The 22,935-nt window shown below is 45.6% G+C and overlaps 1 protein-coding gene across 1 annotated transcript in view; it reads right to left on the bottom strand.

The window, feature by feature from the left end:
• PTGER3 (prostaglandin E receptor 3) overlaps nt 1-22,231 on the bottom strand; it is a 31,289-nt gene extending 9,058 nt beyond the window's left edge. Inside the window, 2 exon segments of the mRNA XM_088470787.1 lie at nt 21,064-21,564; nt 21,566-22,231. Of these exon segments, the coding sequence (XP_088326913.1) occupies nt 21,064-21,564; nt 21,566-22,027 (963 nt within the window). The 5' untranslated portion in view covers nt 22,028-22,231.
• Between the last annotated feature and the right edge of the window lie 704 nt (nt 22,232-22,935).

The following is a 22,935-nucleotide window of genomic DNA, read 5'->3' as shown; positions in this document are numbered from 1 at the left end:
ATTGAGTAGAATAATTACTACTATTAAAGTTAAATTTAAAGGCAAACATCACTTTTGTGGAGGCGCCTTCTCCTTGGGAGTAACTATACAATAACAGACTGTAATGATCTATTGCACAGGTTCTCACACTTGGGGCCTAATTCAGACCCTCTTGCAAGCGACCGCTCGCTCGTACGCGTCCGATGTTATGCAATTGCGTATGCATCGCAGTGCACGTGCGCAAACTAGTTAGAGCGATCGGGAAGCGCTCGCTCTCCCAGCAAAGACAGCCCAGTGGAATGAGTGACAGGAGAGGCCGTTTGTGGGTGGTAACAGGGGCAGGCCAGTAGAAACGGGGGAGTGGAGGTGCGGACGCAGGCATGCCTGAGTGTTTCAACGCTGTTTCAGAGGCATGCATAATTAACAGGCAGCGTCATAGTACACGTCACTTGGTTGAATAATACACTGAAGTGCTCGCAGTGCTTGCAGTAGGGTACAGTCAACCGCAAGCGCTGCGGTCAGATCCGATGGAACATGATGTACCGATGGTTGTATGTACTTCCTGGAGATGACGTTCGCTAGTAGGCGGCTAAAGACAGGCTGGTGGGTGTCTATAAACACAAAGTGATCGCTCGCCAAGACATAGTGGGCGTGCTTATGCCTTGCCGTGTGAGCGCCTGCCTTGACGTCACTTCGCTGAATTTCCATACGCTGGGAGCGAGCGGCCGCATCTAGCGAACAGGTCTGAATCAGGTCCTTGGCCCTCAGGACCCCAAACAGTGCATGTTTTCCAGGTCTCCTCACAAAATCACAAGTGAAATAATTATCTCCACCTGTGGATCTTTTAAAATGTGTCAGTGAGTGATTAATACACCTGTGCTCCTGCTGGGTGACCTGGAAAACGTGACCTGTGTGGGGTCCTGAGGACCGAGTTTGAGAACCACTGGTATATTGATATCCGGTCACAATGTCAACACCTACCACGTCGACAGTCATAATGGTGACACCACAATGTTGACACTAGAATCACAACTAGGTTCAACATGTCGACATCTTCAGAATGCCAACACTTAGGTTTAGATGCCGCTGGGAGTGTTCGGAATAGGCACAAGGGTGAGGTTAGGGTTAGGCCAGGGGTTCCCAACCATAGTCCTCAAGGCACACTAACAGTCCAGGTTTTAAGGATAGCCATACTTGAGCACAGGTGACTTAATTTGTACCTCAGTTACTTTGTTTTAACTATCTGTGCTCAAGCATGGGTATCACTAAACCAGGACTGTTGGTGTTCCTTGAGGACCGAGGTTGGGAATCACTGGGTTAGGCACTACGGGTAAGGAAAGGTATAGGGGGGGGGGGAGTACTCACTGGAATGCCACGCGTCTGATGTCTCCATCAGTACTTCTCATCACGTGACAGCCAGGACACGGGGAACGCCTCTGCAACCTGGACCAGGTAAGTGACCACTGGGCCACCAGGGACGTTATATCGACATGTCATTCATGTAGACTGGTGAATGTCAACATGATAACTGTCGATATAAAATACCGCACCCGATCTATTTTGTACATTTAATTCCTACACTATCAGTAAAGTTCTATACACACTTTCTAGTCTAGTGTAGTAATCTGTCCTGACGCCTCTGACCTCTCTGGTGGGGTTATCTGTAGATAGAGTCCTCTGCTTACAGCTGGCCTCTCCGCCATGTCACAAGTATGACATCATTACTACTAGAAAGTCGCAGTATTCCATGAATATGAGGAAATGGCACATGGCTTACTGCTGCCCTTACCTATAGATTAGGGCGTTACCTTTGCTATAAGGAGGGTCTATTTTGCACATTTAATTCACACAAAAGTGAAGTCAGCCTGTAAAAGGACTGTGAGCCTGTTTCAGCAGCGTGCGCAATGGCGATTACGGATGCAGATCGAGTGATTGTTTGCCATCACGCATGCGTATAAGCCACGTTGCGCATGCGCAGCGATTGCATTGCGATTACGGACACATGGAGGAATTAGTGAGTGATGGCTGCAAGCGGTTGGGGGGTGGTGATGGGGAGGGGGGTCCGAAGAACGCAGGTGAGTGTGTCCGTTTGAACGCCGTTTCATGGGCATGCGGAAATTAGCCACTGTGATTGCATACGCAGCATGAGAGCCCTCTGCATGCTAGGAGACAAAGGGGCCCATTTATCAAAGTGTATTTGAGGTATAATCCCCGAAAACACTAGGGGGTTTACCTCAAATACTAAGGGCTCTACTTATTAACATTATTTTTACTAAAAATAAAGTGAAAAGGGCTGTTTTGTGTTTTCACACCCTTTTTACATTATTTTAGTATCACCTATAGTTATTACAGGGCAATTGGAGTAGAATTCATAAAATTCTACTCCAACCCCTAAGTATCACTTATTTTTAGTAATCAGATCGCATTTCCCATAATTGTAATGGGAAATGTGATCTGACCAAAGTTACTAAAAATAAATTGTGAAAAAATACCAGGGGAGGCCCTGTGATAATAACGATACCTTCAGGTGGCGTTAGCCAGGGTCTCCCCCGGTTACCGGACTCCTACTCTGCCCTAACAGGCAGAGCAGAGCCCGTAGCCAGCCCCAGTGATCAACTGTGTGGTCTAAACAGATCGCACGCTGATCACTGAAAAAAAAAAAAGAAAAAAAAAATGAGTAAAAAAAAAAAACTTACCAGAGTCCAGGGACCGGAGATCGGGGCTCCGGTGATGTCCTCCCTCCAGTCAGCTGGTCTCCCATCCTGCACTGGGGCCTGGTCGTCAGCTGACCGAGGGCTTCATTCAGAGCCGCTCGTAAGCGGCCATTCGCTCGTTCCGAGCGATGTTCGCACATCTGCGCATGCGTACGGATTGTAATACGCATGCGCGAACCAGTCAGTGCGGCCGAAAATCGTGTGCTCGCTAAATAGCGAATGCCTGCTATTTTCAGTGACAGGAGGAGTCGTATGTGGGTGGTAACAGGGGACGGTGCTTAAAAACGGGGAGTGGAGATCAGAACGCAGGCGTGCTTAAAGGTTAAAACGGGCGTTTTAAGGGTGTGCATAATTAAAACAGCAGCGTCATCGACCACGTCACTTGGTTATTTTATAGTCAGAACTGCTCGCAAGATTGCGGTAGGAAAAACCAACCACAAGAATAGCGAGCAGTTCATACGCTGTTCGATGTACTCAATTAATCTATTAAATAGCGGACATGACGTATGGTGCGAGCGGCCAGGGGGCGTATTTTTCAAAAAATGACCGCATGTTTTGTTCGCTCGTTCAGACATAGAGGCGGCAACAGACCGCAAAGAGCGAACGGTTCATTTAAATAGCCACCCCCTTTATCAGAACGACCGTCCGCAAATAGCATCCGGCTCTGAATCAGACCCCGAGTCCCAGTGCAGGATGGGATGTCAGCTGACCGGAGCCACGGAGGACATTATCGGAGCACCGATCACCGGAGGTAATTGTAATTAAGGGAGGGGGGGTCATTGGGGGAAGGGAAGGGTCGCAGGGGTGTCGCGATCGCAGGTGGGTGGGGCTTAGCGGCGGCTGGTCGGCGCATGCGCTGGCACTTGTCACAGTATTTTTTGCAAAAATACAGTGATAAGTGTGCGGAGGGGATTAGCAGGGACAGAGCTTTATCGCAAGCTCTGTCCCTGCAAGGGATTTTTGGTAACTCCCTGTGATATTGGCTACAATATACAATATCACACTACAATCTGCATTCCCAATGTGGATTATAGTAAATAGAGCCCTAAGCATCCTTCGTATGTATGAAGGAGGGACTGCAGCAGATATCACCTGCTATGATCCCTCCATAACCGCCGGCAGCCTCCTCCTCCATAGGTTTCTATGGGGGATGCGATGCTGCAAATGTATCAATATCCGGAAAGTGATGCATTCCAGATATTGGCCCCCACAGCTAACGCCATCTGAATATGGCGTTAGCCGCTGTAGCCTATGGGCTACACCGTGCGCTATTAGCCAGCGGATGGATCCGCCGGAACCCTCCCCAGCTGTGGCGGATGTGCACGCGCACCACCCCCTGCACTGGCCGGAAGCTCTCCGGACACATCGCAGGGATGGGGCTCCTTTCTGAGCCCGTGTCCCTGCCTGTCCCGGATAATACATCCGGCCGATAGGATCACTTATTGCAATGCGATCGTGGGCGTTACTGGCATGTCCTGATCGCATTGTAGTGATAAATGGGCCTTTTATAGTGATTGCAGCTGGTCAGACTTGCTGTAAATGCTGCGTGACTGCCCCAATGTGCGTCGATGGTACCAATGGGTAAGCAGAAGAACGACATTGCACGGATCTGAGAAGGCGGCAGTGGACATCTTTATGTCGGCTGTGCATTGTCAGGCATTAGCTGCTGCTGTATCAGACCCTGTAACCTTATATTTCTTTACTTTAATCATTTCATTATCTGTACAAAATTTCCAGTCAGAACAAAGGGGCGGGACGAGGGGGGGTAGCAGGTCACAATAAGGTTGTTACCATGGCACATTGGGGCTTAGGAATACCCCCCGCCCCCCATAATATCCTGTGACATGAAACAGTTGGGGAGGGGGGTGCTAGTGGACATATGTGACATATAATGTCTTTGGGGTGTGGCTGGGTTTGGAATGTACCAAAGATATCAAAAATGTATCAGCCAAAGTCTGCGACGGGTTGGGTATGAAATACGGGCGGCTGACCGCGCAAGGCCGACAGCTGAAGATCTCGATGGAGGCTGGTAAGTACCCTATCCCTCCCCTCTCCCCCCCAACCATAACCCTCCCTTGGTGGTACCTAACCTTAACCTCCCCGGGAGTGCCTAACCCTAACCTCCCCCCCCTTCCCACACCCTAAACCTAACCCTCCCAAGGGGGGTGCCTAACCCTAAGTTCCCCCATGGGGTGCCTAAACCTAACCCCACGCGGCTAAGACTTACATGGCTCTGGTGTCTTACTATTGCAATGCCAGCCGTTGGCATTCCAACCCCGGTATCCTGATAAGTAAGGGGACAGTGTCCTCAGCATGCCAGCATCGGTATATCAACGGCCGGCATCTTGTCCACCAGGATATGCACTACATCCAGTCTGTGACTACTCATTAGGCTTGTCTTGTTGAATGAGTTTATTTTTGTTCATAGTCTACACAGTTGACTAAAGACCCTTTCTTAGGTTACAGTCCCTTTTAAAGAGGTTTTTCCACCTTAAGAATACTTTAATTCATCCTGCAGCTGTTAGAAAGTACATTGCTTTTGTTGTTCTAGTTTCCTTCTGTGCTTCGTAGCCATGCATTCCCACCATCAGGGAGAGCTGTGTATTTTATACTGTAGCTATTCTGTGCTTCGTAGCCATGCATTCCCACCATCAGGGAGAGCTGTGTATTTTATACTGTAGCTCTTCTGTGCTTCGTAGCCATGCATTCCCACCATCAAACAGAGCTGTGTATTTTATACTGTAGCTCTTCTGTGCTTTATAGCCATGCATTCCCACCATCAGACAGAGCTGTGTATTTTATACTGTAGCTCTTCTGTGCTTTGTAGCCATGCATTCCCACCATCAGGCAGAGCTGTGTATTTTATACTGTAGCTCTTCTGTGATTTGTAGCCATTCCCACCATCAGGCAGAGCTGTGTATTTTATACTGTAGCTATTCTGTGCTTCGTAGCCATGCATTCCCACTATCAGACAGAGCTGTGTATTTTATACTGTAGTTCTTCTATGCTTCATAGCATGCATTCCCACCATCAGACAGAGCTGTGTATTTTATACTGTAGCTCTTCTGTGCTTCGTAGCCATGCATTCCCACCATCAGACAGAGCTGTGTATTTTATACTGTAGCTCTTCTGTGCTTCGTAGCCATTCATTCCCACCATCAGACAGAGCTGTGTATTTTATACTGTAGCTCTTCTGTGCTTCGTAGCCATGCATTCCCACCATCAGGCAGAGCTGTGTATTTTATACTGTAGCTCTTCTGTGCTTCGTAGTCATGCATTCCCACCATCAGACAGAGCTGTGTATTTTATACTGTAGCTCTTCTGTGCTTTGTAGCCATGCATTCCCACCATCAGGCAGAGCTGTGTATTTTATAGCTCTTCTGTGCGTTCAGTACAAATGCATCCAGCCAGCACCTTTGTATCACAAACCATGGCGACAAAAACAAACCGCTCTCACTGTATTAAGGCACACATGGAAGCTAAAGAGAAATATTAACTTAGAAAAATGTCAAGGTTGCAGAAGTAAACATTCTATATTATGCCAGCAGAGGCCTTAGCGTGGGGTGTGCGACCACTGCCCAGGACACAGGGCTGAGGGGGCGGCATGGTTGCCACAGGTACAGCTTGCAGGGTGCTTTCAGAGACACCCCACTACATAGAAAGACACAGGACGCATCCTCAGGACTCGCCTGGAGGCCATCTTCCTGCTCCCCCCTGTTGTGTGGAATCATGACGTCACTTGTACCGTGGTGGGTGGGGGGCACCGGGTACCTCTGAGCCCTGCTACACTGTTACAGACAGGACACTTAGGGCCTGATTCATGCAGTTGGAGCAGCGACTGCATCATTGCGTGCAACCTGACCGCGACTTTACGCTGCTGCAGCCAATGGGCTTCTTACTGAGACGTCCACCGGCTGCGGTCACAGCTTAGGACATTGCACCAGCCATACGGAGATGTAGCATGTCCGTATGAAGACGCCCGCCGGAGCCAGTGCAACTGCGCCAAAAGATGACGGTGGCGACGCGCCTTTGACATGGCTAGTCACTCTATATTACCTCCCATAAACGCCCACCTACATTGCTTCTCTCTGCGCTTGAATTGTTCTGCGACTCACGGCTGTAACCATCGGTATGCATGTTAGGCTCGGACGCATGTGTCAACTAAATACAACGCCCACTTGTGTCCCACATCAAGACTGGCGCCACCTCTGAATTAAGCCCATAGTGTACCCCATAAATACATAAGCATCTGCAATATGGTCTAGGTTGTGTGATCTAAGAGTACTTTTGTTATTCTCTCCTTGTATAAAACATGCTGTAATGGACACTAAGGGCCGTATTCAATTAGAAGCGAAAAGCTATTTCCGGCAAAACTTTTTCGCCAATGACATCATTTCATTTATTCCCATATTCAATTTCAGCGATAACGCAATGCAATGTAACAGGCAAAAAAATTTCGCCTATGAATTCCCGGCGGAAAAAAGTGCAGAATTAGGCGTTTGGGGTGCAGAGGTGCGGAAACCCCCCTGTACCCTTTGTACACCCCCCTTGACGCAAATTGTGTAAAAAAATTCAAAAAAATACACAAAGGACACCCCAAAAAAAGCACTTTGAAAAAATGGGTGAAAAATTTCAAAGTGGAGGTACAACTTCAAAAACTAGCGAAATAGCCTTTGGGGGGGGGGGTCCTGGAAGTATGGGGGAGGTTTTGTTTTTTATTGCAGATAGTTGCTGAAGATGTATTTTTGGTGCACTTTAAAGCTTTTTTTTACTGATTTAGAACTATGCTTGCACCCATTTTCATGTACCCCAAATTTGATGGGACTACTTAATTTCCCTATAAAAAGTGGCATAATGCTATTCTTCACCACTTGCTGACAGACACTAAATAGCACCTATTGAGACCAATCAAAGACCCCAAATACCTTCAGCAAGGCTAATTGGGGGTACCCATAGTGAACCCCCATGTCAGAGCATCTTTTGGGGGGTGTCAGGCTGATTTCCCCAAAAACGACAGGACTTTTCGCCTGTTTGAGTTTCACCGTGTCCTGTTTCCACCGATTTTGAAATGGATACGGGGATACGAGCGCTATACTTTTCCGCGCAGAAAAGCGTCAAAGATGGCGAAAAGTCCGGCAATGGACTTTTCACTCCAAATTGAATATGGCCCTAAAGGTTTGGAATCTACATTTATGGCCATTCCGAACCTGCCTAGAAACATTTTGTTTGCCCAAAGTGGCACTTAAAAAGACTCTATACTACAAATGATTAGGCTTATTTCCTTGTTTTCAGGAAAGTAAATGGAAATACTACGCGTTTCATGTTTTATCTCTGGATAATGGACCACATTCAGAGCTCGACACTTTGGCACAGAAGCTTTGCCTCAGATATGATGCCTGCATCTGAAGACGCATCAGCCATGACTCAGAATAGCCACCTCCTGCCCTCTTGCGAGGCCAGTAAATCCGCATTGGAAGACACAGGCATTGGCCTCAGTGCTCCAAGAAAACAAGGCCGACACGCCCCTGTTTTACGGGAACGCAGGCAGCGCTGCCCCGGTCACGGCACCGAAAAGACCGCAGCATGTCGATCATGCTGCAGCTTGTGGGCACAGTCTGCAGGCTCGCAGGACTTATTCCGCACATGCACAGTTTGGGCCCTGCACGCGCGCAGGCCACCCACCATCGGAGTTGTATGCACACCATCCACACCGGGAGGGGAGAGGGAGGAGTTCAGTAAAAACACATATGTGGGAAGGTCTCAACTTAAACTACAACAAGAACGATGGTGGTGCTTTAAATGAGCTGTATGATTGCTGTAACAGGCACTGTCAAATAATAAAGATAAAACAGATTACCTCGCGCTTAATGAGGCACCTGGATTTGCCTAAATCACGTATCTGTAGCAGCCAACAAGCACTAAAGGTGCATACACACGTAATGATTATTTGAACGATTTGTCGTTAACGACGTCGTTATCGTTCAAACATTCAAAAAATCGTTCAGTTTCTGAGTTATAACGATGAACGATAATCGTTCAAGCGCGCTCCTGTCTGTAGTTTGTAGTTCATCGTCCATTTCAGACTGTCCAACATAACGATTTTCATTAAGGGAAGGAACATTTTTGCGTTCATCGTTGTAAAAATTGTTGGAAAAATGTGTAGTACTATGTGGCGCTCAAAAATACTACAAGTACATAATTCCAAGTAGTAACAAAAATAATTTAATAGATATATTAAATAATCTACAGAACTAACTAACTCCCGGGAGTACAAAGTAAAAATAAACAATAATACACATATCATTTCAAATAGAAAACATAATAAAAAACACAATCAACTCCGTCACATGATACAGAGGATTGCACTATACACAGTAATTATCCTGATACTTTGTAGGGGAGCTCAAAATAAACAAAGTGGCAATTTGAATAGTATCAATCCAGGAGCACAAAGATTAAAAAATCTACTTTTTCTTAATTTTCCATAAGTGTTAAACACACTTACACTGCATAGTGCGCTAATATAGTCCATTAAATCTCTGGACTCCGTTGTTAAGATGCTGAGATGGTGACAGCACAACTGTGTGAGAAATATATAGATATATAAGTGTGAGTATCCAAATGTCCTCACTTATACTGACTGTCCTTAGGTCCCAGGTAAAGAACATGAATCCAGCGGCAAGCGGGAGCCTATCTTGGTGACTCGCTCTGCCGTGTAGTCTCACTGGGGAGAAAATTAGAGACTAAATGCCATTTTCGCCAGCCTCAACAACATGGGCTTGCTGCCCGAGCATCCAGATTGCTGCTACAGCGGCATGGCCCTCTGCCAACCACTGGATGCGAGTCTTTGAGGGGAATTCAATTAGAGGCAAAGTTTTCGCCTGTCCGACTTTTTGCTTCATTCGACTGTTTCAGAGTCGAATTTATTCTGTGCTCGTCTCCGCTTTTCGCCTAATTCAATTGCAAAACAGGCGAAAACGGAATTGAGCGAATGCGGAACTGGCGAAAAGTACTGAAAGAATTGGGGAAATCAGTCTGTACCCCAGAAAAAGATGCAGTAACATAGGGAATCACTATAGATGCGTACTAATAGCCCTAATAAGACTATTTGGGGTACTTAAGTTGTGTAAATTGCTTGCTATTAGCGTCTTTGTAAAAGTAGTGGAGAATGGCATAAAGCTGTATTTTTTGGTGAAAATAAGTAGTGCAGTCAAATTTGGGGTACTTGAAAATGGGCGCTAGCATATTTTTATGTCTCTAAAGTGAACTTTTTAAAAACATGAAAAATCCACCTGCTACATGCACCTGCAACCCCAAAACACCTGACCCATACTTGGGGACCCCCAAGAAGCCTATTTTGATACATTTTATGTTTATCCCCCCACCTTTTAAATTTTCACCCCAAAAATGACATGTCTTTTTTGGGGCGTTCTTAGGTTGTTTTTTTTGCAGATTTGTCCTTTGGGGGGCTGTCCCAAGGGTTCTGAGTCGCTTCCCCATGTTTTCACCCCAAAATAAAGATTTTGCATTTCTTTTCACCTGCTATTGATTGGAGAATCTTTTTTGGAGAATTGTTTCCACTTAGGCGAAATTGTCCTGGAATTGAATTTAGCTTATTTTTTTTAGGCAAAATTTTCGCAAAAAAACAGGCGAAAATGTTTTTTCATCTCTAATTGTCTCCCCAATGAGACTACACGGCAGAGCGAGTCACCAAGATAGGTTCCCGCTTGCCGCTGGATTCATGTTCTTTACCTGGGACCTAAGGACAGTCAGTATAAGTGAGGACATTTGGATACTCACACTTATATATCTATATATTTCTCTCACAGTCGCACTGTCACCATCTCAGCATCTTAACAACGGAGTCCAGAGATTTAATGGACTATATTAGCGAACTATGCAGTGTAAGTGTGTTTAACACTTATGGAAAATTAAGAAAAGGTTGACTTTATAATCTCTGTGCTCCTGGATTGATACTATTAAATTGCCACTTTGTTTATTTTGAGCTCCCCTACAAAGTATCAGGATAATTACTGTGTATAGTGCAATCCTCTGTATCATGTGAAGGAGCTGATTGTGTTTATTATTATGTTTTCTATTTTAAATAATATGTGTATTACTGTTTATTATTAATTTGTACTCCCGGGAGTTAGTTAAATCTGTGGATTATTTAATATATATATTAATTATTTTTGTTACTACTTGGAATTAAGTACTTCTAGTATTTTTGAGCGCCACACACTGTCAGATAAGAAGAAAGAACGCCTTTGTATACAGTATATACATATTCTTTCCTTACATACCTCCACTAGATAAAACATCAGGGGGTAAATTTACTAAAGTGAGAGTTTTTAGAAGTGATGTTGCCCATAGCAACCCATCAGATTCTAGCTATTATCTTCTAGAAGGTGCTAGTTAAATGTTAAGTAGAACTGATTGGTTGCTATGGGCAACATCTCCACTTTCAAAAACTCTCCCCTTAGTAAATATACCCCCAGCAGTCTATGAATAAATACACTAAATGCAGAATAACAACACAGGCTGCCACAAAGCAATAACACAAACAATAGCCTATCTACTACAGAAAACCATAGACAAGTGAAGTAAGAAGTTTGGGGCTTTACTTATCAATAATGGATTAATGATTGCATTCTACTCATAATTACCAACTCCCTTATTTGTCAGGGAGACTCCCTGAAATAGCAGCAATCTCCCTGACTCCCTGAAGAGCCCAGCAATCTCCCTGATTGTACCTTACCCCATATGTAGCTGTGATACTAAAAAAAACCAGAGATAAATACTTTCAAATGGGATCATTAGTATCATTTCCCTGCATTGGATATAAGGCACAATGATCCCTATGGGTACAGGTATTTTCTGTACAGGATCAGGGTATTTTCATCAATAAATAGATCTTACTAACAGCTTTGGGGCTCATTTACATGTGGATGTAAATCAATTTTATGATGCCTCTCAGATGTATTTTCGTACGTCCACTTTACCGACGCGCTCATAGGTGCTGCTATGACAATCTCCCTGAAATGCTTTCTCAAAAGTAGGCGAGTGTGATTCTACCGTATATATCACCACATACCGCAGCGATACAGAACGCAGTTTGCCTCCGATTTATCAAACCCCAATCTTACGGCAAATGTAACGCTAACAGTGAGGCGTACAGGCGGTGGGCCTGATTCAGAGTGGCGCCCATTGGCGATGGCTACTGAACGTGCGAGAAAATTCCTAAACATAACTCCTGCGGCACATGCGTTACACAGCGTGTATGTGTACTCACAGAGGCGCGGCTGCCATTGAGGTGAGCAGTAACAGAAATGTGCTGGAAAGGCGCTGGTAGTTACTGGGCGGTGGCTAAAGTGGCGCACGGAGACGGTGTGTTTACCGCGGATACCCGGAAGGATCCACGACTCACTAGGAAGTGGTCAGGATCCGGGGGGGCTACCCAAAAAATCGTGAGCCTTCCGCAGGTTCTGGAAGAGTGGGAAAGTACAAGATGGCGGTACGTGGTGGCAGAAAGATTAGTTTTCTACCCCTTGTGAAGCAGAGCATACACCATATGTCCCCATAGCAGGAAAATAGAGGAACTGCAAGAGGGAAGCCGACGGACGGAATCCCGACCACCGGCTTCCCGACTGTCTAATCCCGGCAATTGTATAATGACAGGCGTCGGGACGCCTGTCATTAGACCTACGCAGGAAGCCCGACACCTGGCTCACCGATTGAAGGTAAGCCGGGCGCTGATAGCCACGGGGGGGGGGTTAGGTTTAGGGCTCCTGAGGGGGACTTAGGGTTAGGCACCCCCCGGGAGGTTGGGGTTAGGCTAGGGGAAAGGGGGGTTATGGTTAGGCACCCCCCGGGGGACTTAGGTTTAGGCGGCTGGGAAGGGTTTAGTCACTTAGAGGGAGGATTAGGGTTAGGCACTTGGGGGGTCAGGATTAGGCACTTGGGGGGGAGGTTAGGGTTAGGCTAGGGGAAGGGGGGGTTATGGTTAGGCACTCCCCGGGGGACTTAGGTTTAGGCGGCTGGGAAGGGTTTAGTCACTTAGAGGGAGGATTAGGGTTAGGCACTTGGGGGGTTAGGATTAGGCACTTGGGGGGGAGGTTAGGGTTTCGGCACCCCTAAGGGAGGGTTAGGGTTAGGGGGGGATTAGGTTATCATATTTATCTTAATGGACGATCAGGATTTCCACCTCTGTCGGGTTGTCACTGTCGGGCCAGCGGTAAATCATACCTATCCCCTGCAAGATAGATCAGTGATTTCTCTGCGACCTTCCTCTTGCCCAATCAGAGGATGTAGTGATAGCTCCTTTCTCAAAAACTTTACTTAGCCTAATTTGGTCCAATTCTTGACTTGGGAATATTGAGATGCATGCCTGCTATACGTCTGACCCAAAGGAAAACAGAGGAACAAAAAGATTTAAGAATTAAAAGTTACAAAAAAGTACAAACTAGGGACATTTGGGAAGTATGTGCCTTTGTCAGTGGACATTACAATAAGCAGGTATTTGCTGCACTGTTTTAATATTTACTATAACTCACTTTTTGCACGTTTGTGTGAATCCTGCTTTATGTCTCCCATTAAGAACAGAACCTTTATGGCGGCTATATCCATTTTTCCCTCAGATAATATCCCAGGGCTGCTGAGAGCCGCATTCTTGGTAAAGCTGGAAATTTCAGCCCTGTACACGGCAGATCCCTGATGTCACCGGAATGTATTTACATCATTCCCTCCAGTCCTGTAACCAGTGCCGCAGTCTCAGTAAAACCATGCAGTTATTATGCTCGTCACAAGATAACTTTCTAAGTAAATATTGCAGTTTAACAAACTTCCCTGACCACAAACTTTTTTTTTTAATAGACTGCAGATCAATGAAAGGAATGCAGAATTTCCCTATAACTCCTAATAGTGCCAAAATGTGGCCTAGCATTTCCATACTGGTTCTGCACCTCCAGACCCATCTCCAATCACTTGAAAACACCCTTGAATTGACTTGTATTGGCACATGCAACAGAATCACAGGGCACCATGGCATCCGGGCATATACAGTACCTCCCAATAACCCATACTTGCATACACTCCCGGGACTGCCAGGAGCCTCCCGAAATTCAGGCATAATTCCCGGCACCCCGCAAGAGTAGGCAAGTCCCCTGCATTGTCCGTCGCCCCCCCCCCCCCCCCCGAGTGGGTGACTTGGGGGGTGATGACGCGATTCGAGCTTTGTAATGCCGGTAATATCGCCATTATTAAGCGGGGGCGGAACCGCGATGATGCGAAACGTGCACCCTCCGCTCTGCCCACTACAACCGCTCCCACCCTCCGTGCTTCCCCAACCTGGCAGCCCCCTCCCAGAAAGTCGGTAAGTACGCAATAACCTACTGTATGAGTTCGACCAGTCCCGATTTTTGAGGACTGACCAACCTAAGTTGATTAAAGTGAATTTTAATAGTTGAGTGGCAAACTTTATCTTAGTCCTCTAGCCTTTGTTCCTCGTGCCTCGGTGACATCATTAGCTCTTAGTGGTCTATTCACTAAGCCTTGGAGAGAGATAAAGTACCAACCAATCATCTCCTGTCATTTAAGGACAAGCTGACAAGTCGTATTTGGTGGAGCTCAGTAAGTTAAACAATAATATTTAATATTACTTAAGGGTCTAGTGTTCCCTTTCATCCAGGTACTCTGCCCGAACGTCCTCCAACGTTGTCCTGTACTGAAGTGGGCGTGTTTCCTTCTTCTCCTGCCCCAAGTAACTTACATTCAGTTATTGTCTAACTTGATAAACCCCACTACACAGCCCTCTTTCCAGAATGTAAACCCAGGGCCATAACTAGGGGTGTGCAAGCGGCGCGGCCTCACACTGCCACTCACCCACAGCTGCTGCATCTGGCTAGCAGGGTGCCTGTAACGATACCCTGCAGCCAGAATCTCTGCAGCAGTGCTGCCTGGAGCATCCTGAGGACGCTCCAGACTGTCACAGCGCTGCCCTTATAGCACCCCGGAGCATCCTCAGGATGCTCCAGGCATTACTGTACTTACCATACTACCCCTTTATACATAGGCTTACCATACTACCCCTTTATACATAGGCTTACCATACTATCCCTTTATACACATAGGCTTACCATACTGTCCATTTATACACATAGGCTTACCGTACTATCCCTTTATACACATAGGCTTACCATACTACCCCTTTATACACCTAGGCTTACCATACTATCCCTTTATATATAGGCTTACCATACTATCCCTTTATACACCTAGGCTTACCATACTATCCCTTTATACATAGGCTTACCATACTATCCCTTTATACACCTAGGCTTACCATACTATCCCTTTATACACCTAGGCTTACCATACTATCCCTTTATACATAGGCTTACCATACTATCCCTTTATACACCTAGGCTTACCATACTATCCCTTTATACACCTAGGCTTACCATACTACCCCTTTATACATAGGCTTACCATACTATCCCTTTATACACATAGGCTTACCATACTGTCCCTTTATATATAGGCTTACCATACTATCCCTTTATACACCTAGGCTTACCATATTATCCCTTTATATATAGGCTTACCATACTACCCCTTTATACACCTAGGCTTACCATACTATCCCTTTATACATAGGCTTACCATACTATCCCTTTATACACCTAGGCTTACCATACTATCCCTTTATATATAGGCTTACCATACTACCCCTTTACACATAGGCTTACCATACTATACCTTTATACACATAGGCTTACCATACTATCCCTTTATACACCTAGGCTTACCATACTATCCCTTTATACATAGGCTTACCATACTACCCCTTTATACATAGGCTTACCATACTATCCCTTTATACACATAGGCTTACCATACTGTCCATTTATACACATAGGCTTACCATACTATCCCTTTATACACATAGGCTTACCATACTATGCCTTTATACACCTAGGCTTACCATACTATCCCTTTATATATAGGCTTACCATACTACCCCTTTACACATAGGCTTACCATACTACCCCTTTATACATAGGCTTACCATACTACCCCTTTATACACATAGGCTTACCATACTACCCCTTTATACACATAGGCTTACCATACTATCCCTTTATATATAGGCTTACCATACTACCCCTTTACACATAGGCTTACCATACTACCCCTTTATACATAGGCTTACCATACTACCCCTTTATACACATAGGCTTACCATACTACCCCTTTATACACATAGGCTTACCATACTATCCCTTTATACACATAGGCTTACCATACTACCCCTTTATACACATAGGCTTACCATACTATCCCTTTATACATAGGCTTACCATACTATCCCTTTATACATAGGCTTACCATACTATCCCTGTATATACATAGGCTTACCATACTATCCCTTTATACATAGGCTTACCATACTACCCCTTTAAACCGGGACACCAATGAATTACACAGGTTCTGTGACTTCCAGCCAGAATTTCACCTGGTTTTAATGAGATGTAGTTATGAGACCGGCGGCCGCGATGCCACCGGTGTCAATACAGACAGGGAAATCCTGACAGGGGCGCCCTTAGCGTTAGCAGCGCACGGGGGGGGGGGCAGGTTAGGTTTAGGGAGCATAGCAGCGTTAGGTTTTGGGGGGCAGGTTAGGGTTAGGCACCCCTAGGGGGGAGGGTTAGGCACTAAGGGGGGAGGGTTAGGTTTAGGCACTAAGGGGGGAGGGTTAGGTTTAGGGAGCATAGCAGGGTTAGGTTTTGGGGGGCAGGTTAGGGTTAGGCACCCCTAGGGGGGAGGGTTAGGGTTAGGCACTAAGGGGGGAGGGTTAGGTTTAGGTACTAAGGGGGAAGGGCTAGGTTTAGGCACTAAAGGGGGAGGGTTAGGTTTAGGCAGGAAGGGGGGGTTAGGTTTAGGCACTAACGGAGAGTGTTAGGGTGCGGGGTCGAGAGGGTTAGGGTTAGGCTGCAAGAAGGGAGGGATAGGGTGCGGGGTGGGGAGGGTTAGGGTGCGGGTGGGGAGGGTAAGGGTGGGGAGGGTAAGGGTTAGGCTACAAGAAGGGAGGGTTAGGGGTATCCCCTGTTGGGATACCAGCCATCGGTATTGTGACAGGAGGCATCCCGACAGCCGGCATTACATACCCATTCCGGTTTTAATTAGCCACAGAACCTGTGTAATTCATTGGTGTCCCAGGTTAAAGGGACAGTACAGTATGGTGAGTCTATTTCTATTTATTCCTGATTTTAAAATCACAATCTACCATATAAATAGTTGCATTGTAATAGAAAGGATTTTATGACCGATAACACTCCAAAAACACATGGCTAGATTAGTTGGATTCTGACAAGATTAAAACAAGTACAGTGCTGAGTAAATTGGCAGCGCTATATAAATAAATGCTGATAATACACATCAGGGACTTCATGGCCGGCAAACTAGCCTTCAAAAGGGCCGCACATTACCCTTAGTCTTAGTGATGAGATAATACAAAAAGAGACATCTATCTGTAATTACATATCAGTAGAAGCATTATAAACAACTGGTACAAGTTATAACAAACACACCTGGGATGAAAGCCGGAAGGAGGGGGGGGGGCATCACTAGAAATACTAGGGCAGAAAAACTCAAACTCTGTCCTCATGGAACCGTATAATTAGTACCACTTGTTGATTTATTGTGTTAAGGTGCATACACACGTAACGATTTTTTGAACGATTTAACTATAACGACGTCATTATCGTTCCATCGCTGAAAACATCGTTCAGTTTCTGAGTTGTAACGATGAACGATTATCGTTCATGTGCGTTCCCGTTTGTAGTTTGTAATTTATAGTTCATTCTGACTGACCAACTGAACAATTTTCATTAAGGGAAGTTACAAAAATCGTTTGTAGTTCAAAAAATCATCCATTAAGCTGCATACACACACAACGATTTTGTTACCAACGATTTTATGAACGATTTTCTGTCAGATTATCTGTCAAATTATCTGTCAGATTTTTTTAAAGTGTAATGAACGATTTTTATGAACTACAGACGATTTTTGCATATTCCCTTAATGAAAATCGTTCAGTTTACAAGTCTGACTGAACTACAAACTACAAACGACAAACTACAAACGTGAAAGCGCATGAACGATAATTGTTCATCGTTTGACTCCGAAAGTGAACGATTTCTGCAAACGATTATCGTTAAACGATATCGTTTAACGATAATCATGAAAAAAATCGTTGTGTGTGTATGCAGCTCAATGGAGCGTACACACGGTCAGATTTGTCAGACTTGTCACATTTGTCAGATGAACGACTGAACGATTTTAACAAAGTTTTGAACGATTTGAACGATTTGAACGATTGAAAGATTTTTGACTGCATTAAAATGAATGAAATCGTCCAAGTCTGACTGCAAACACATCAGATGTCAGATATCGTTATCTGACAAACGGGAACGCGCATCGTTGATCGTCCATCGTTCAGGCATGTCAGATATGAACGATTTTCCTTCAGATATGAACGACTGAACGATTTTTAAATCGTTATCGTTCATGTCTGAAGGAAAAATCTGACCGTGTGTATGCACCATAATGGAGCGTACACACGGTCAGATTTGTCAGACTTGTCAGATTTGTCAGATGAACGACTGAACGATTAAACGATTTGAACGATTTGGACGATTTGACCAAAGTTTTGAACGATTTGAACGATTTGAACGATTGAACGATTTTTGACTGCATTAAAATGAATGGAATCGTCCAAGTCTGACTGCAAACCCATCAGATGTCAGATATCGTTATCTGACAAACGGGAACGCGCATCGTTGATCGTCCATCGTTCAGGCATGTCAGATATGAACGATTTTCCTTCAGATATGAACGACTGAACGATTTTTAAATCGTTATCGTCCATATCTGAAGAAAAAATCTGATCGTGTGTATGCACCATAACACTTTAAAAAATCTGACAGAAAATCGTTCATAAAATCTTTGGCAACAAAATCGTTACGTGTGTTAACACTCCTGTGCTGCAGCTAGATGATCTGGAAAACATGCACTGTTAGGGATCCATTAGGAATTAGAATAGAGTTTGCGAAACGTTGCCCTAGGGGCCTCCTGTCTCCCATCACTGCTTTAAACAGATGGTAAATAGCTTTTCCACAAATAGCAAGCAACCCTGCTGATCTTTTTACTGGATACCTGATTTGTAGCGTGTTTAGTAGCTGCTTTGTCAGAGAAAGTCGCTGTGTGGTGATCAGGAGCCAGCGAGGACGGACATGAAGTTATTATACAGAACGTAAACCCTTCGCTTCCAGGAACTGCATCTCAGCTGCAGTCACAGTAACAGGGTATGAATAAGTTATGAGCTACAAGCATGTAAGAAAGTGAATGATTCAAAAACAGAAATTCCTTCTGGAATTACACGGAACGCTGTGTCATTTGCTCGGAAATATTTTTCCAGCCGTGAGTTATAAGTTATGTAATCAGAACATAAGCTCTTTTTGGACACAATAAGGACTGGTAACCGCAAAGAAAAGTCGCCGTAACCGTAGAAACAACGAATGCAACTCTGGCGCGATTCTCCACGCTCAAATGAAAACAACACTGGGGGCAGTAATGTTACTACCATGTTTGTAGTACAACTCAGAAAATTAAAGCAAATGTCTTATTGGTTGGTTACTATGAATGTATGAATGGGTTGGGTGCGGGATCCCAGCGATCAGAATTCCGACAACCGTCCCTTACTCTACATAAATGGGAGCCGAGCAATATAGCACTGTTACAGGTAGTGTCAGCACTTAAGATATAAGTGGTCAAACATCCTCTGACTCAAACATGGGGGAGCGACTGGCAGAGGAGAGGAGTGGGGCACTGTGAAGGCATGACTAGCAGAGCACAGATTAGCCGCAGTTTTGCGACTCATTTCTCAGAGCAATGCGGGAATGGGATTCTATATTGAGCAAGATTGCTGTAATGGGATAAATGGGGGAGAGGGACCCTTTCTACTCCATAGAAGGACTTTGTTAAGTTTTGTCCAGCTGAGAGCTGGGGTCTGGGATTCTTGTCCTATAAATTTACTGGGACCTGTTGTGCGCTTTCATATTACAGAGAAGCGCAATTGCATCGTAATAAAACTTTCCATGCACGTTATTTCCACGTGTGATAAACACATCCCCAATGTTGCTGCATGCAGATATAACTGATGGTAAATTGTGCAGTATTTTATGTGAAATAGAGGAAAAAAAGTTTTTTATTTAAAGGGACGTGGAAAGGGGGAGATAAGAAGATTGGTGGAAAGTAATAGTAGAAAGGGGCATTAAACATTGGACATTGATGATTAAAGTTTTGCACAGTTCCTGGAAACTTCTTAAATATGGATAAAACTTACTTTATTTAGGGCATTTCTTAATATTATAGACACCTTAAAGCACTAGGGGGTCTATTTACTAAGCAGTGTTAGGAGACAGAGTGAAAAGTGATAAGGTGCCGGCCAATCAGCTCCCAACTGTCATTTTTCAAACACAGCCTGTGAGATGGCAGTTAGGAGCTGATTGGCTGGTACCTTATCACTTTTCACTGTGTCTCCTAACACTGCTTAGTAAATAGACCCCTTATACAGTACTTACTACCTGACAGCAGAACATCATATAGAAGGCATGCTGGGATGTGTCACTCTTCAACTGCTGGGGGGCCATTTATCGCCCACCTCTAATATAGAGGATATAACTTATCTAGCTGAATATGTGATTAAAGGTAACATTAATACTGAATGTTATTTAGTACTTTACCTACAATACAAATAGAACTTTTTTTGACACAGAGAGATAATAACAAGTGAAAGAACCCAGACAATCATCAGGTGCATTACACAAGGAAAAACACAACTTCTACCACTTATATGTCTGCCAATCAGTATGATAGAAAAGCAATTACATGTCAGGAAACTTGCTGCTAAATTCTAGTGCTGGGCTAATGGAAGACAGAATCAGTTTTACCATGAAAAGACTTCATTCTACCATTATGCTGTGTGGATTTGGCATTTCTAGGCTGTAAGAGGCTCTCTGCTCCCCTGGCACTGAGGCAGAACAGGACCCCTCTCAGGGCTAAGTGATTGTAAATGGCTCATTTACTGTAACAATCACAGATCACCGCTCCCCAGCACATCCTCTGAGTGAGTGCACAATACCTTGGAGAGCAATTAGCTGGATGCCATGGAGTGATGCCTTTATGTGCCCTAAATGCAAATCAGAGGTGTGCAACCTGTGGCTTTCCTGGTGCTGTGGCACTACAAGTCCCAGTAAGCCCCAGAGATCCAGGTTGCCCAGTGCCCAATGGAAGTGAGAAAGCAGCCTACCAGCAGGGGTGACCAGCAGGCACACAGCACACACATGACTCCCATCAGCTGGACCATGGTCTCCATCATAATCCTCTCCCACTGCTTGCTGGTCTGGGAGGCTGACACCCGGCTCTTGCACCGGGTCACCAGGGCTCTTATGGTCGCCAGGTTGCAGGAGAAGGTGGTGGCCAGGGAGAGCAGCCCCAGGCAGGCAAAGGTGGCAGCAAAGACGATGTTCCCAGGAGTCCTGTCATCTGTACTGATGAAGCACCAGGTACCCGGCCACTGCAGGGTGTACTGTCCGAACCCCACCAGGGGCATCAGGGCAAAGGCCAGCACTGCCCCCCAGATGGACAGCAGCATGGTGACGGTGCCCTTGGTCCTCATGTTGCTGGAGTACCAGTGAGGAGACCTGATGGCCAGGGTCCTCTCTATGGCCATGGCACTGCCTATGAAGAGGGGGCACAGCCCAAACATGGCCATGCACAGCCCAAAGAAAGGGCAGAGGTGCCCGGAGGGGGTCCACCCTGCTCCACTGCCTGTTGGCCAGGTAGACGGAGATGACGATGGGGCTGGTGAGGAGCTGCCCGGTGAGGTCAGTCAGTGCCAGGGAGCCGATGCACAACAGGAAGGAGTGCTTCCTCTTACTCTCCTTCTCCCGGTAGGACCTGTAGATCATGAGCATGGCCAACGCGTTGCCCACCATCCCGGTGATCATCATGGACAGGGGGAAAGCCACAGACACCGAGCTCCCACACTCCTCCAGCCGGCTGCTGTTGCCCCTGACCCTCTCCCTCACCACGTTGGACATGTTGGGGTCCCACATGCTGGCAGGGGTGGCATTCAGGCTGGCACAGCGCTCCATGCTGCGCTCCCACTCATGTCTGTGGCAGGAGGACACCTGCCTGCAGTGCCACTGACTAGGCTGGAACTCTTCTATATAAGCACCAGGGGGCGGCACCCACTCCCACGTCAGCTTCATTCATCTCCTGCATTAGGCTGGGCACCCAGAGCCTGGCACACACGGCTGGGACAGGACAGAAGAGGCAGCTTGGTAAATGAGAGGTCACTCACTACATGAAGTGCAGTCTGTAAGAGGGTCAACTCTTATTAAGTCTGACCCCTAAATGTGTTCTCAGCTCACACTCATTCCAGAAAAATAGGGATCATTAGCAACATATCAGTCCATTCAGGGGGAAAGTCAGCTATTACTGCAGAGACTCCAGCGCTGAGTATATAAAGCACATGTTTGAATATAAATTGTATCCATTGTGCAACTGATACTTTTGATCCTTCGTTGTAGTTTATCCTGTTACTCCTGAGTCCTTCATTTATATAGCAAGGGCGCCACCTAGTGTCCCGACACGCTCATAACTTCTGTCTCTCCATAGAGTTAAAGAAATATTGTAGTTCAGTGAGGGGTCTCTTTTCTCTAAGCAGTGTTAGGGGACAGAGTGAAAAGTGATAAGAAAGTGATAAGGTGTCAGCCAATCAGCTCCCAACTGTCATCTCACAGGCTGTGTTTGAAAAATGACAGTTGGGAGCTGATTGGCTGGCACCTTATCACTTTTCACTCTGTCTCCTAACACAGCCCCTGAGACTCAAAGTGGGTGCCATGGGGTATTAGGGCTACCACGGATTGGTGGTCCTAGACCATATCAAATTATTTATGGTCTATGTGATAGGCACAACCAGAGCTGGTGTCTGCCAATCATAAAATAAGTGGACAAACCAATGCAAGATCCTGTCCACCACCACATAACTGACTCTAAGGAAGCACAATTTACTTATGTTAATCATTTTTGCTGAATTTCTAGGGACTTTGGGGCTATGTGAACAAAATGGCTGACACACTAGGGCCTCGTGTTTCAAAAACGTTTGTGGAACCAC

Source organism: Taudactylus pleione, unplaced genomic scaffold (genome assembly GCF_031769625.1).
Source record: "Taudactylus pleione unplaced genomic scaffold, aTauple2 ptg000103l, whole genome shotgun sequence".
Lineage (NCBI taxonomy): Eukaryota > Metazoa > Chordata > Amphibia > Anura > Myobatrachidae > Taudactylus > Taudactylus pleione.
Note: the sequence above shows the minus strand (reverse complement) of the source record. Positions and strands in the feature narration are given on the sequence as shown.